The 12885-nt window shown below is 43.2% G+C and overlaps 1 protein-coding gene across 2 annotated transcripts in view; it reads left to right on the top strand.

Moving 5' to 3' along the window:
- CRAMP1 (cramped chromatin regulator 1) overlaps positions 1-12885 on the top strand; it is a 39893-nt gene that overhangs the window by 24381 nt on the left and 2627 nt on the right. For both annotated transcript variants that reach the window (XM_088523001.1, XM_088523000.1), the window contains exons 10-19: positions 185-1453; positions 3798-3975; positions 6714-6895; positions 7699-7773; positions 8770-8851; positions 9585-9689; positions 10068-10246; positions 10800-10883; positions 12248-12482; positions 12700-12864. In XM_088523001.1, the coding sequence (XP_088379127.1) occupies positions 185-1453; positions 3798-3975; positions 6714-6895; positions 7699-7773; positions 8770-8851; positions 9585-9689; positions 10068-10246; positions 10800-10883; positions 12248-12482; positions 12700-12864 (2554 nt within the window). The remainder of the gene's footprint in view (positions 1-184; positions 1454-3797; positions 3976-6713; positions 6896-7698; positions 7774-8769; positions 8852-9584; positions 9690-10067; positions 10247-10799; positions 10884-12247; positions 12483-12699; positions 12865-12885) is intronic.

Here is a 12885-nt window from a genome sequence, read left to right as displayed (position 1 = left end):
AAATCTTAAGTGTAGCCCATATCAACACAGAAAGACTTAATTTTCAATGATCAGAGTGTTCATACCTAGCGCTGAGAAAATATCCCTGGTCAGCTATATGTTCTTTTTATTTGCAAACTAGGCTACCAGGTGCTGCTTTTGACAGGACAGATGGTGGTTGTATTCTTTGACGCATCTTTTTTAGCGTAAAACACTAGAGGAACGGCAGCTTCAAGACACCAGAGACGCAGAAACAAGAGGCAGCTTCTCGGAGGAGAAGGTGATGCTCCATCTTTTTCCAGGAGAGAACTGCACCCTCACGCCGCTGCCTGGGGTGGCCAGAGTGGTCCACTCCAAGGCTTTCTGCACAGTGCACTGGCAGGAGACTGGCAAATGCAAACAGAACACAAAGGACTCTCACTTGCTACCCCCGGCACAAATCCTAGGCATACAGAGTGGTCAGGGGACAGCCAGGGGACAACTAAAATACACCCGGGGAACGGAAGGTGGTAAGAGTGTTGGAAGGGCAGAGAGCACTACAGAATCGAGCAGAACCTCTCAGCCCACAGCTGAAGTTTCTGCAAGCACTGAAGAGGCTTCCCCAGAGACTGCTCTCATGGAAGGAGCAGCCTCACACTTTGGCATTGCTAATTCCCTCAACAAGCCCCCTCCTGGCCTTCAGGATCCAGAAGGGGGCCATGAAAAGCTGAGCTCAGCGACCTTCTGTGTGGAAGGCAGGGAGGCCCTGGACAGTGACCAGGCAGCCGGGCTCCCGTCGTGCAGCACAGCCTGCGCTTGCAGGAAGATCCCTGATGTGGAGGAGCTCTCTCTGCTTGATCCCTTCCCACGGTACATGAAGTCCTGTCAGGACCTGATCGTCCCAGAGAAATGTTTTTGCACAGAGAAACTGCATGGAAAAGACTGTACTCCCGCAGCTGGGAATTCTTCTCCTGTGGCCTTTCCGAGTGGGAGCACAGAGGCGCCTGACGCGTGTCCAGCACAGCTGCCCAGGGGCAGCGCGGCCTCGCCCGGCGGCGGCCCGGCCCGGCCTGACCCGCAGGCCAGCCATGGCCCCAGCCCGCAGCCTGACGCGGGGGCCAGGGAGATACCCGACGTGGTAATGGAGGATTCTCAAGAGAAGCTGAGCTCCTCGTTTCCACCTCCACCTCAGGGACAATCTAGCTCAAAGTCTCTCAAGGATGACCCGAGCAGGCTCTCTCAGCAGGTTAGGGAAGAAGGATGGAGCCTACGAACTTCGGAGAGCCTCACGCTGGCAGAAGTCTACCTCATGATGGGCAAACCGAACAAGCTGCAGCTGGAGTACGACTGGCTGGCTGTCCTGGAGCCGGAGAGCCAGGATGCCAGGGAGCAAGCGTCCGAGCCAAGTGCTGTTCCTACGTGCACCACCTTCCACAAGCAGAGACTCCTGAACTGCCTTTTAAAGCTCATCTCAACTGAAGTCAATCCCAAACCAGTAAGTAGCTCCCATTTACGCTCCAGAAGCTAAACTCTTGCTAATGTGACTTGGGGAATGGCTGCCCATCCTTGTTTTCGTAGTAAATCACAGATGTAAAAACCATTTCAAAACAGCTTGCTGCAGGGTGGACATTTCCTCAATATGCTGTATCTGCTTTTTTTCTACTTTTTTTAGTTTCTGGTTTGCCCTGGGTCTCAGTTTCAGCACTGTTACAGTAAACATTTAATATGACTGCTGAAAAGATCAGACATGAGATTAGATGCTTCCTATTCTGTCCAAGATTAATCTCCAGTGTTAATGGAGTTCAAGTTACACTCAGTGTAGGTGTGAAAAGAGCAGATTTATTTCGGATATCCTAGCCAACATACTTTGGCCTACTGCTGTGATTTTTGTAAAAGTGTCAAAATAAGTTTCATTTTTATTTCCAAGATTCTAGATACATGTGTTTAATTTCAAAAAAAAAAAAAATTCCCAGGGCAGACAACTGGCGTTAATGAAACTTTCTAGAACGTCTTTTCAGGACATCCCCTCCAAAGGAGACTGAAGTCAACAGATCTGCCTAGACGGGGATGATGGTGTATGAGGAGTTCAAGATACTCCAGCATAGAAGGCAGATAAATCACTGTTGCCAAACACCTGTGATTCTTTGCTTTTGGTAGAGTAGTATCCTGTCCCCATTTCCTCCTTCCCTAAAGCTCCTGTTGATCGTGATTTTATAAATATAGGATGTAGGATATTTTTAAATATCACTTATTTTATAAATGTAAAACCAGCTTCTGTGAGATACAGCTCCAGTCTGATACAGACTCTGTTTAAATTCTCAAGACTCCTGGTCTCGGATGTCACTGGTGCATGGCAAAGTCTCCTCGCTTGGCAGCCTGTTTTACTCCTGGTGCGACAGCAGGAGAAAACAGGATAGAACTACTGTGGACTAGAAAGAGGAGAGTATCATTAAATTTAGGGAGAAGAAGGAGAGAGAAAAAAATGATATTATCTGAGGCAGTTGTTATTTGCTATTTGTGTTGTTTGTGTCTTAGTCAAAGTAGCAGAATTCTCCTGAAAAATAATGCATTTCTTCCAGGTAGGTACCAGTATCCTCCAGTGTTCTAATAAAAAGGGGAACCTTTTCCTTTATTTGTCAAGTACTAGTTTATACAGACTCTGCTGCAGAAAAATAAACTGAAAGAGTAAAAAAAAAATAAAAAGCAAAACAAAACGAAAAAAAAAACCCACAAATCCGGTCACTTGGGCAGTGAATGTCATGGGACTTAGATGTATATTCAGGAGGTGAGAATGATATTTATTGCCTCCCTGAAAGTAGACTTTTGGAAAAGATTGGCTCTTAAATCTTCTACGTTTCATCAAAAGTAACAGTAGGAAGAGCGATAGTTTTGCCGCCAAGTCCCTCCACTCTCCTGGAGCGTGGACACATCCAGCCCGTGACGTGAAGTCGCTGCCTTCAGGATGGTGTTTCAGGTCTGCGACGTTCCTGCCCGGAGCTGCCGGGCTGCATCCGCGCTCCAGGGCCGGTTCTCCCACCGGAACATGAAAGGCCGCGTTAGCAGGAGCATGAGCAGCTGTTTGGATCCCTGCTGCTTCCTCAAGATGATCGGCAGCGAAGCCAAGCTGTGCTGTGGTTCTTGCCTTCAAATGAAGATTACCAGCATCAAGCAAACTGTAGAGAATTGCACTGCCGTCAAGTGTGGGTGGAAATTTTATGCCTGTGGTTGCACACAGTTTTCTTTAGAAGGCAATGTTTGCTAGAAAACCTTACAAGTAGCTTAATGAAATTAACTGTCTAGTCCTGGAAAATTAATAAAACCCCTTGCCACATGGTTCTGTGTTTTTCGCTGTGATTTGGTGTAAAATAGGAGGAAGAATGGGAAAAAATCAGAGTTTTTTTTTTATCTTTACTTGCTTAACAGGAAAATATTTTGGATACTGCCAACCAGAGGAGCCATGTGGATTGACAGTCAGAGTATATGAATATTAGTTTTACATTGAATTTGTAAACAACCATTTTTTGGTACTGTGGCAGATCCTTGTCTTCCTCTCTAATATTTTGGCGGAGGTGAGGGGATGGTTTTATTTTTTTCCGTCTGGGATGCTCCAACACGCTGTAAATGCTAATATGATTATAAATCAATGTTATTTAAGCAATGATATTTAACCTTGTCAACTATGCTGAGAAAGAATTTTAACACCACTCACACACATAGAGACATAGAGTACCTAAAGATACTCTAGTAAGATCTTTATTTTTTTTTATAGCCATGGCTTTAGCAGTGCAATTATTGTACCAATAAACCGCTGTGTTCAGCTCCTGCGCTTGCCTTTTCAGACCCCTGAGATGAGCTCCGTCGCCACGTCCCCGATCAAGCCCGTGCAGGAGGAGCAGTCCCTGACCCCCCCAGGAAAGGTGATTGCCATCAGCAGCAGGAGCCCGGGCTGCGCGCGAAGCCAGGCTGCCCTTCGCAGCAACAAGACCTTTTCCCCCAGTGCCGCTTCCAGCTCCTCAGGTGAGTGGTCATAAATAAAAAGTCACTTCAGCACAAGACCACTAGTGCATTACAGCAGTGTTTGGGAAGCTCTACCCAGCTAAATGCCCCATATGTCCATATGTATGTCCATATATATGTCTATAGTTCCAGGAGGAGAGCTCCTATATATTATACTGTTAGTTTGGATTAAGGTTGTCATAAATTCAGTATTTCTCTAAATCTTAAAAAAAAAAAAAAAAAAGGCACATCAGTAATGCAGTTCACAGTACAGAAAATGTCCTACCAACTCAGTTGTGCAGAGATGCTGACCCTTGTTAGGAAATGGCTGCTACAGGGCATAGGGCCTCAAGAGCATGGAGGCCTATAGGGCTAGAGTATAAATATACCAAGTAAGGTTTGCTGATTAAAATAGTATTTTACTGAAAATTTTCCCTGCATTCTGCTGAGATAAAATACTGAATGCTTGCTGTGAATTACCTTCTTTTTCTACTGAAAGATCCATCTGAGGTACTGATTTGAGAGCCTCAGCCCTGCAGACCAGGAGTTTCAGTTCCATTCCTCTGCCAGTTGTATCTGCCCGCAAATGCTTTCTGACTTTGAAAAACACAACAGGGGAAGTGTCAGAGTCCCAGAGTTACAGGTGCTGTTCACAGACCTCCCTTTTTGCACCCGTGCTGTAAGGAGCAATGGACTGAGAGCAATTTAACCAGTGCTGTGAAACCCCCTAGCTGCTGCTCTGCATGGTTTCCATTTTCAAATGGTGTGATAGCAGTTTCATCTCTGTGTAAAGCTTCATTGCACTGACTGGCAGACAAGGACACACTTGCTTAAATTGCTAGTAAAGAGCCTGATAATTTAAGAGGTAAAATGTAGGAATCATTACCTTTCTGTGGGACACGGAGGCCAGGAAGGCATATCTTCTTAAATCAGATTCAGAAATAAAATCAAACTTCACTTGCAGCTTGTTTGGTTTTATGAGATTGTACTTTATACCTCCCCTAATGCCTTGAAAATCATTTCTGAAGTGTTTTAAATAAGGATAAGGATCATCAACTGAGAATACCAGGCAGAACCAGCAAGAAGATACAAAGGCTTTCTACCTGATCCCCTGGAAGCAGGCACAGCTCTGTGGTTTGTGCAGACCTCTGTTGATTCAAAAACAAATGGAGTTGTCCGTATTAGTTTTTATACGATGCATTATTATTATTAAGATTGTATGGTTTAATGAAATATGCAGGTTTTAATCAGAGTGAAAAATGTAGAGTCCTTTGTGCAGTACCAGCCAAGGACAGCCGGGTTGGCTGCAGCTGAGCTGTGTGGCTCAAACAGGAGAGCAATAAAAGGCTATTTAATGCATTGCTCTGCCTAGCACATTAATTTTGCACCTTAGCAGCTCTGCCTGGAGTGCCTTTACTTCTGCCTTTACTATACAGGAATTTTAAAGCCTCTTTGTACCCTCACATGTGACACTATTAAATGGCTGCAGTAATTTGGCTATCAGAAAGCAAACTTTTAAGGTTGCTTTTAGGTGGATTTCCTCACAGAATTTGGTCCTGAGTCTGTCTAGCTGCTAACTGCTTTGGTTGGGTTTTGGGTTGGGTCTGTTTAATGAAAATTAATTGATTTGGCCTTTCTAGTAGAAAATAATGATTGGAAGATCTAACTGGAAGTTCTGTTCACTCCGGAGTAATAGAAAGAGCTGGCAAACTGGCAGCTTCACAAGACAGAAAAGGAGATGAGAAGAATCATGCAAAGAGGCTTAGAGAAGAACAGAGCAATAGCTGTGATGCAAAATCACCCATAATACTTAAAATGTAATTTTAGTTACCTCTAACTGCATGTTCTTACTTTTTGCAGTGTAATTTGTACTTTGTGTTCAGTGTAGCAGCTCTCCTTACCTCCTGCTCAGGAATGAGGCCCTAATACATTTGCTTTTGGAACATTTAAACATTTAATTGTTTAATCTATTGTTTCGCATTCTCAGACCAGATTTATTTTAGATCCTTCAGCACGCTGCAGTTTTAAGTAGCCTCTGGTAGAACTGAGCAGAGTTTAGAGCAGCAGAGTGGAGAGTTTCTTCATTTAAACAGGGACCCCAGTGCCCCTGAGCCCATGCAAACCTCTGCTTCTGTGAACACTTCCTTTTTAAAATGGGGATAAGAAGACCTGCATGCTTATCTGTTATGCAAATATCTATTGCATCCATCTTTGGGGAGATATTTTCAGTAAACTGGTCCCCACTCTGATTCCTCTGTCACGAGAATCATTTTACAGGGTTTACACTTTGAATTACCACACTTGGAAAAATAAGTCCATGTTACATGTAAAGATTGTGGAATGAGTTTGTGTCCATGTTATTTTCCCTGACAAAAGCAGGGGATCAAATGCATTACATGTTCTGTTCCGTGGGAAGGGCACTTGAGTATTTCTGCAAGCAGAACAGATAGGCTGGTTAACACTGTCTGCGTGGGGCTCAAAATTGGGTCCCAACGCTCTAGTTTTGGTAGTATGAAATTGCATTTGTCCTCCTCCACCCAAGGATTTTAAAGCAAGTGGATGCTTGCAGTGTCCTTGTGAAGTAGGACCACACCACCAATTTACACATGGGAAAAATTAAGTGGTCGGTCTCATGACTTGAATAAGATCACAGGTGTATCATGGCACAGCCAGAATCCAGAAGTCCCAGCTCTGTCTGGTCCTTCAGTTACTAAATAATTACTTTTCATTTCATTTAAATGGCCCTTAAAATCTTGCAGGTTTGAGAAACCTCCCCAGGCCTCTCTTGGTGGCGGGTCCTTCGAGTTCGGGAGGTGCCGACGCGGACGGGGGCCTCTTTGCGGTGCCGACGACGCTGCCTCCCAACAGCCGCCACGGGAAGCTCTTCCTGCCCAGCAAAGAAGCTGAACTGACCTTCCGGCAGCACTTAGACACCATCAGCGTGAGTGAGGCGAGGGATCCTGCTCCGGGAGGGATTTTGGGGTGTCCTGCTTCAGCAGGACCTTTCTGAAGCCGCTCGTCTGGAGATGTTCAAGCATGGCCTTCAACCTGATGGGACTGGCCGCATTTGGATCATATAATTAGGCTTGGTAGTGACCCCAACCCTTCTGACCTCCACTCTGTCATACCGCCCGATTAAACTTGTTCACTCTGCTCCAGCAAAGTATTTTTGACATGTTTAAAACAGCTGACATTCTTCTCGTGCAACAAAATTTAATATATCCTTGTTGCTGAGATTTAATTATTTATTTTATTTTTATATATAAAATCGCAATAACAGTGTCACACCAGCTACAATTATTAAGCATTTAAATAGCTTCTTTGGGGAAAAGTTTTGTCTCAATAAAATAAAGAACAAAACGTACATGTTCCTGGTGGGAAAACTTCCCTACCCTAGCAGAAGCAATGGGAGATGAAGCTGAAGTTTTCATTTTTAGCTAAGGAAGATGTGCTTTGCATAACCCACGAGGCTTGACTTTTACTGGGCTATGATTTCGAGCAGCTTTCAGTTAGAAATAATATCCATGTTAGTGCTGGAGCATCAAAATCAAGTGAGATATATTTAATCTAAAGGTAGTTTTGCAAAGAGTAAATTACAGTCTAAAATGAAGTATTTTCCTATATAGTTGCAAGTTTTTTTTCCTTGGAGAATGGAGCTTGGGGGTTATCATTTGTTCTGTGCCTGTGTGTTTGAAACACTTAGGAATTGAAATACTTCCTAACGCATTTCCTCTTCTCGTGCAGATGCAGTCAGACTTCTTCTTGCCAAAGCCCAGGAAGCTGCGGAACAGGCACTTGCGGAAGCCGTTGGTGGTTCAGGTCAGAAAAATCTGCAGGGTGGGGAATGCCTGGGCTGCACGTCCCAGTTAGGTACCGGCTAGTTAATAATGACTTGAGCCTAGCTGAACTCCCCTCTTACATCTGCTGGAAAAGTAAAACCGAGCATCTGACTAGAACAAGTGGTTTATTCTGTATTTTAAGCATCCATAATATATTCCCTATGCGAGGAGTGTTGAAACCAGCAATCCAGTGTGTGGGGTAGCTTGAGGATGGAGGAGGCCCCTCACCTGAAAGCAGCTTCTGCTGTTTGGCCCCTCCTGGTACTGACACACAAGTGATGTGTTCATCTGATCTGTCACTGCTACTGCAACAAATAACAATGCAATTGCAGTGCAGCAGGATCGCCTGTTAGATATACTTTTTCCTGCTTCTTACTCACTAATTGCTGTGAAATTGGGGTGGGAATAGGTGGTGTAGTGAAAGAAAACATTCTCTGTTTGAAGGAACGCAACATACCCTATTTGAGGGAACACTGATTTACAAAACAAACTAGGATTTCTAGAGGAGATTTAAGTAGGAGGCAGCCTGTTAGCCACGTTTCACACACTAACCTCTGTGCGACTATGGCGATCCCAGCGAAAGGGCAGATGCTGCTGTTAAACCGCAGACATTCCATAGGGATTTGCAGCAGGTGAAGAACATACATGAAATGGATTAAAAACAAAATAATGGAACCATCCTTGGGGAAAACAAGGTGCTTCAGCATACTCTTTGGTCTCCCATGTTCTGAGAATGGAATCTATGGTTTGCTTACAAATTACATACAAATTATTTTTGGTAATGAGATATTCTGCTCTGTGCAATATACATGTTGCTGTCTCCTTAATTCACACTTGTTTAATCACGGTGGAAAATGAATTTGCCCAATCTAGATCCAACCTTAAGTTCGATTGTGAATCTCCAGACCTTAGAAGATTAGCTTTGTCCTCTGCTCTGCATTTAAATATGTTCTGTCTGTTGTTGCATCTCGTACAGCGAACACTGCTCCCTAGGCCATCTGGAAATCCGTCCCAGCACGTCTGCTCCTTTTCTATCCTGTCCAACTCATCCATAACAGGTGAGTCTGCACATCTCCCATCACTGCAATGCTGCCATGACAGGGATTCGAAAGTGTCTCTTAACACTGCACAACGGAAAGATTTTTCAAAAGAGGAAAATATCTTATCAAAACCACAAGGTCATTTACCAGTTGATTGAGTCACTTCCTGCAGGATGATAGGTTTGTGCTCCTGGATAGGAAATCGTGATTATAGTGGAGATAATTTTCTTCCACCTCTCACTCCTTCCCTTATTTCAGTACTGTAGAATTCTCTTCAAGGAGAAAAAAACTTTGGAAAAAGTTACCAAGATAAGAATGTCTTTCTATGGGGAGGGATGTAATCACTTACTCTAGTCTTCATATTGAACCTTTTCTAATATCAGAGAGACTGTAGATTAAATGTCATACATTATAATCAATTCTGCCTAGTTGTCCTTCCTAACGATTCACTGTTAATCACAACAGTAGTACAGGTTATCTCGCATCTCAGCATTAATGTAAAAATCTATATTAGAGGTTAAAGTTTGTCTTTACTGAAAATAATGAAGGAACACAGCGGCACCTGCATTTGCCTTTTTTTGTGGAAGGGTACTGGTTAGCTTTTATTACTGTTTCACATCTGCTTCATCATTGTCTCTCCTAAAGCTCTCTGCTGCTTGGAATGTATTTTCTTTCCACCAAACTGTTTTGTATTCTGCTTTAAAGATGTTAGATTTCATTTGCTTGAGAGTTATTTAATCCTCTGTCCTAGGGAGAGGTTCATTTCGACCAATCCAGTCCTCATTGAATAAAGCTGCGGTTTCTCGTCCCATCGTGCCCAAGGTTCTTCCAACCCAGGCTACCAACCACCTGTCCAGTAAGTTTTCCTTGAACACGAGGAGAGTTGCAGTGTGTCTATAAGATATCGCAGTGTTTCTTTTTCCTAGCTACAAATCATTAGTGCCTTTGGAAATCAAAGAAAATGGTGCTTTCTTCCTGATATCATCCCAACTAGTGCCTTGCACTATTGGAGCAGGGCAGAAGAGTTCCAAATGTTCAGCTGAAAGAAATGTTGTCCTTTCTAAACAGAAACCGCTGACATAGCTGATCAGATGATCACCATTTTTGCTCTTTGCATATGTTAGGTTTCGGCTATCTGGCCAATTTTTTAAAAATGATCTTTTTAAAGAGTCACAACAGAGTCACCATGCAAAGAAAAGACTTCTAATGTGTTTTTCTTTCTGCTTCACAAAAGGTGCTATTGACTTGGCAGCTAAAAGTGCCGGGATTATCCCTGGTAGCCCCTTGCCCATCCTGGACACAGATGGTTTGTCAGGGGTGTCTCCACTGTCACCCGATGGAGTGACCGCGGTGGTCACAGGGCAGGAGTCAACGGTAGCACATCAGAATGGAGGCTCCATCACCGCCGTGGAGGTCAGTAATTCTTGAGCATGTTTTCCTTTTGAAAGCAGTGAAGTGTCTTGTTCTTTCCCTGTGTGAAAAGCCCTATTATTAAGGACTCTTCTGTAAGCTTCCCCTGGGGCTTGTTGTTAGACACGCGTATCATGGCGAGCCCGATCTCTGTGGCGTAGCACGCGTTGAAGGGTTGAGGGATTCAATCGTTGCACAGAATAACAAATTTCTGTCCTGTAGAGGAGATTTCAGCTGTGAGACAGTGAAGTTGGCCATCCAGAAATCTGCATTCAAAGCAGAAGAGTAGCCTGTTGAGGGACGAAGACTCAGCTGAAAATATGGGGCAAATTCCTGGGGATGTACCTAGGATTGCGCTATTTTTTTACTGTCCCTTTCATTGAAACCCAGCCACATGTTAAGTTTCTTTCCTTATCCCACAGAGTTACGTGGACTGTTTTGAAAGGCAGGATATGCAGTGCAAACAGTAGCTGCCCTTGCCTCTTACATCCCTGGGTGTATTTGCAGCACCTCATGCAAAATTGGGTCACTCACCTAATTTCTCTTGTGCTTCCAGGGCTCTGGCAGTGGGTGTCGGGTCCCGTTCATCAGCCTGCCCACACGGCACGAGCAGCAGGAGGCAGTTCCTGGCGGCTTCCAGGTAGAGTGTGTGTGGAATGGGGAGCAGTTTCCAAATGCCAGTGAGACACCCTTATCCTACATGATTATTATTATGTGTCATGGAAATGGAAATCTCCAACATTTGATAAAATTTAAAGAAGAAGAAGAAAAAAAAAAAAAGACACCTAAATTTTTCTCTGTGCCATTTTATAGAAGAGCAAAATGAAGCTGACGAGCTCTGACCTCTGAAGGATGAGCAGGTCTTGATCCAGGAGAGGAATTTAGGATAGGCATATACTATATAGCAAAGCGCTTATAAACACCACAAAGAAAGATTTCAGGAATTGCCCATCCTGCTTGCTGAAGAGGGAATGTTAAGACTAAAAGCAGGATTGTAGTGCCTGCATCCTCTTAAGAGAATCCCTCATCTTCACATAGGATCCATAAGTCATAAATACTTAAGTGTGGCAGAGTGCAAGTTCTAAGTGTCTTGTCTTCCTGTTCCCACCTCCCTTCTCCAGTGGGATTCTGACCTTGTCTTAGCTACTTAGCCCCCATGGCTTTTTTTTTTTTCTTTTTTTTTAATGGAAGCACTTTCTACCTTTCCTGTGATGGGAATGTACAAAAAGAAAGTTAAAACTATTATGACAAAGAGCGTAGAAGTGAGGAAGATTTTATAGCACTTGTGTCGAGATGTTTATCCAGGTGTTTCTTTAAGGTAGAGCGGTATCGGGTTTTTGTTCCTGCTGTCAGGAATGCCTTGCATGTACGACATCAGATAAAATTTGGACAGAGTTGGATAAAGGGGAATTAGAACGAAGATGCCTTGAAACGAAGAAATGAACAAAAAAGAGCTTGACTTTTTGGAAATCTAGCTATATAGAGACTTTAATATTTTAAAATATTCATATTATTTAAGCATTTGTAGGGTTCTTGTCTATATAAAGCTAAATGCAATCCTTCAGAATTAAGAACTGTCTTGTAGATTCCACAGAAAAGACATGTTAATTAATTTGCTATATATGAGTGCTTGTTTTCATTATGTGTCTTAAATTAAATGTTATTTGGTACGCTGCAAACTCATGTTTTTTCAAACAATTCAGCAGGATATGGGATCAGGAATATTTATCTATGCTTACAGATACTATTTCTGAAAATGATACAATTTCCATTTTGTAAATATTTAAAATTTGGACCCACTTCATCTTTTATATGAGAAGAAAAACACTTGCAAGTGTTTTTGGATCCATGAAAAAAAAAATCTTAAGAGTATATTCTGCTGGATTTAGTCCTTTAAAAAAAAAAAAAGACTTTTTTAATCCAGCGCCTCAAGCGCTGAGCTGTTGCTTTTCAGACATGTATCCCAGTTCTTCATAAATTCATGAATTATGTTTCTTGTACCAGGGCACGTCAGTGCTTTCTCTGTCAGAGCTAACCAAGACTCCTCTCCAGAACGGTCTTTCCACCCCTCCGCTTCCCTCATCAGAGGCTTCCAGTACCCGTCTCTCTCCTCCCAATGTCTCTGCGCTCTTGGATATTTCTCTGCCCGGGCCACCTGAAGATGTCCTTTCTCAAGGAGAGCCTGCCACTCAAATCAGTGATTCCATCATTGAAATAGCTATCAGCTCTGGTCAATACAGTAAGTCTGAGCTTAGTCTTCCTATTGAGAAATTTAAATGTTAGCAGAAACTTGCAAGTTCTTGTTTTTTTTTTTTATATCTATTGAAAAGTTAATTGTGTGAGTGACCTCTCTGTTCTGATGTATATGATTTTGTGGGATTTTTTAACAAAAATAATTGGTGCAGTGTCCTGTAACTTTACCATGTTGACTGAATCAGTGACTCATTGGCTTACAGGTGAAGGTGTTTCTCTTTCTCCTGCAAAGCTGAATGGCAGCGACAGCTCCAAAAGTCTTCCATCTCCGTCCAGCAGCCCTCAGCAGAACTGGATTGCCTCTCCCAGCCACGATCCCCAGTGGTACCCCAACGACTCCACAGACTCGTCTCTCAGCAGCCTGTTTTGTAAGTGTCTGCTTGCAGAGA

Source organism: Tinamus guttatus, unplaced genomic scaffold, assembly GCF_059628265.1.
Source record: "Tinamus guttatus ecotype Peru unplaced genomic scaffold, ASM5962826v1 Tinamus_guttatus_pri_ptg000172l, whole genome shotgun sequence".
Taxonomy (NCBI): Eukaryota; Metazoa; Chordata; class Aves; order Tinamiformes; family Tinamidae; genus Tinamus; species Tinamus guttatus.
This window is presented reverse-complemented; position numbering and strand designations above follow the sequence as displayed.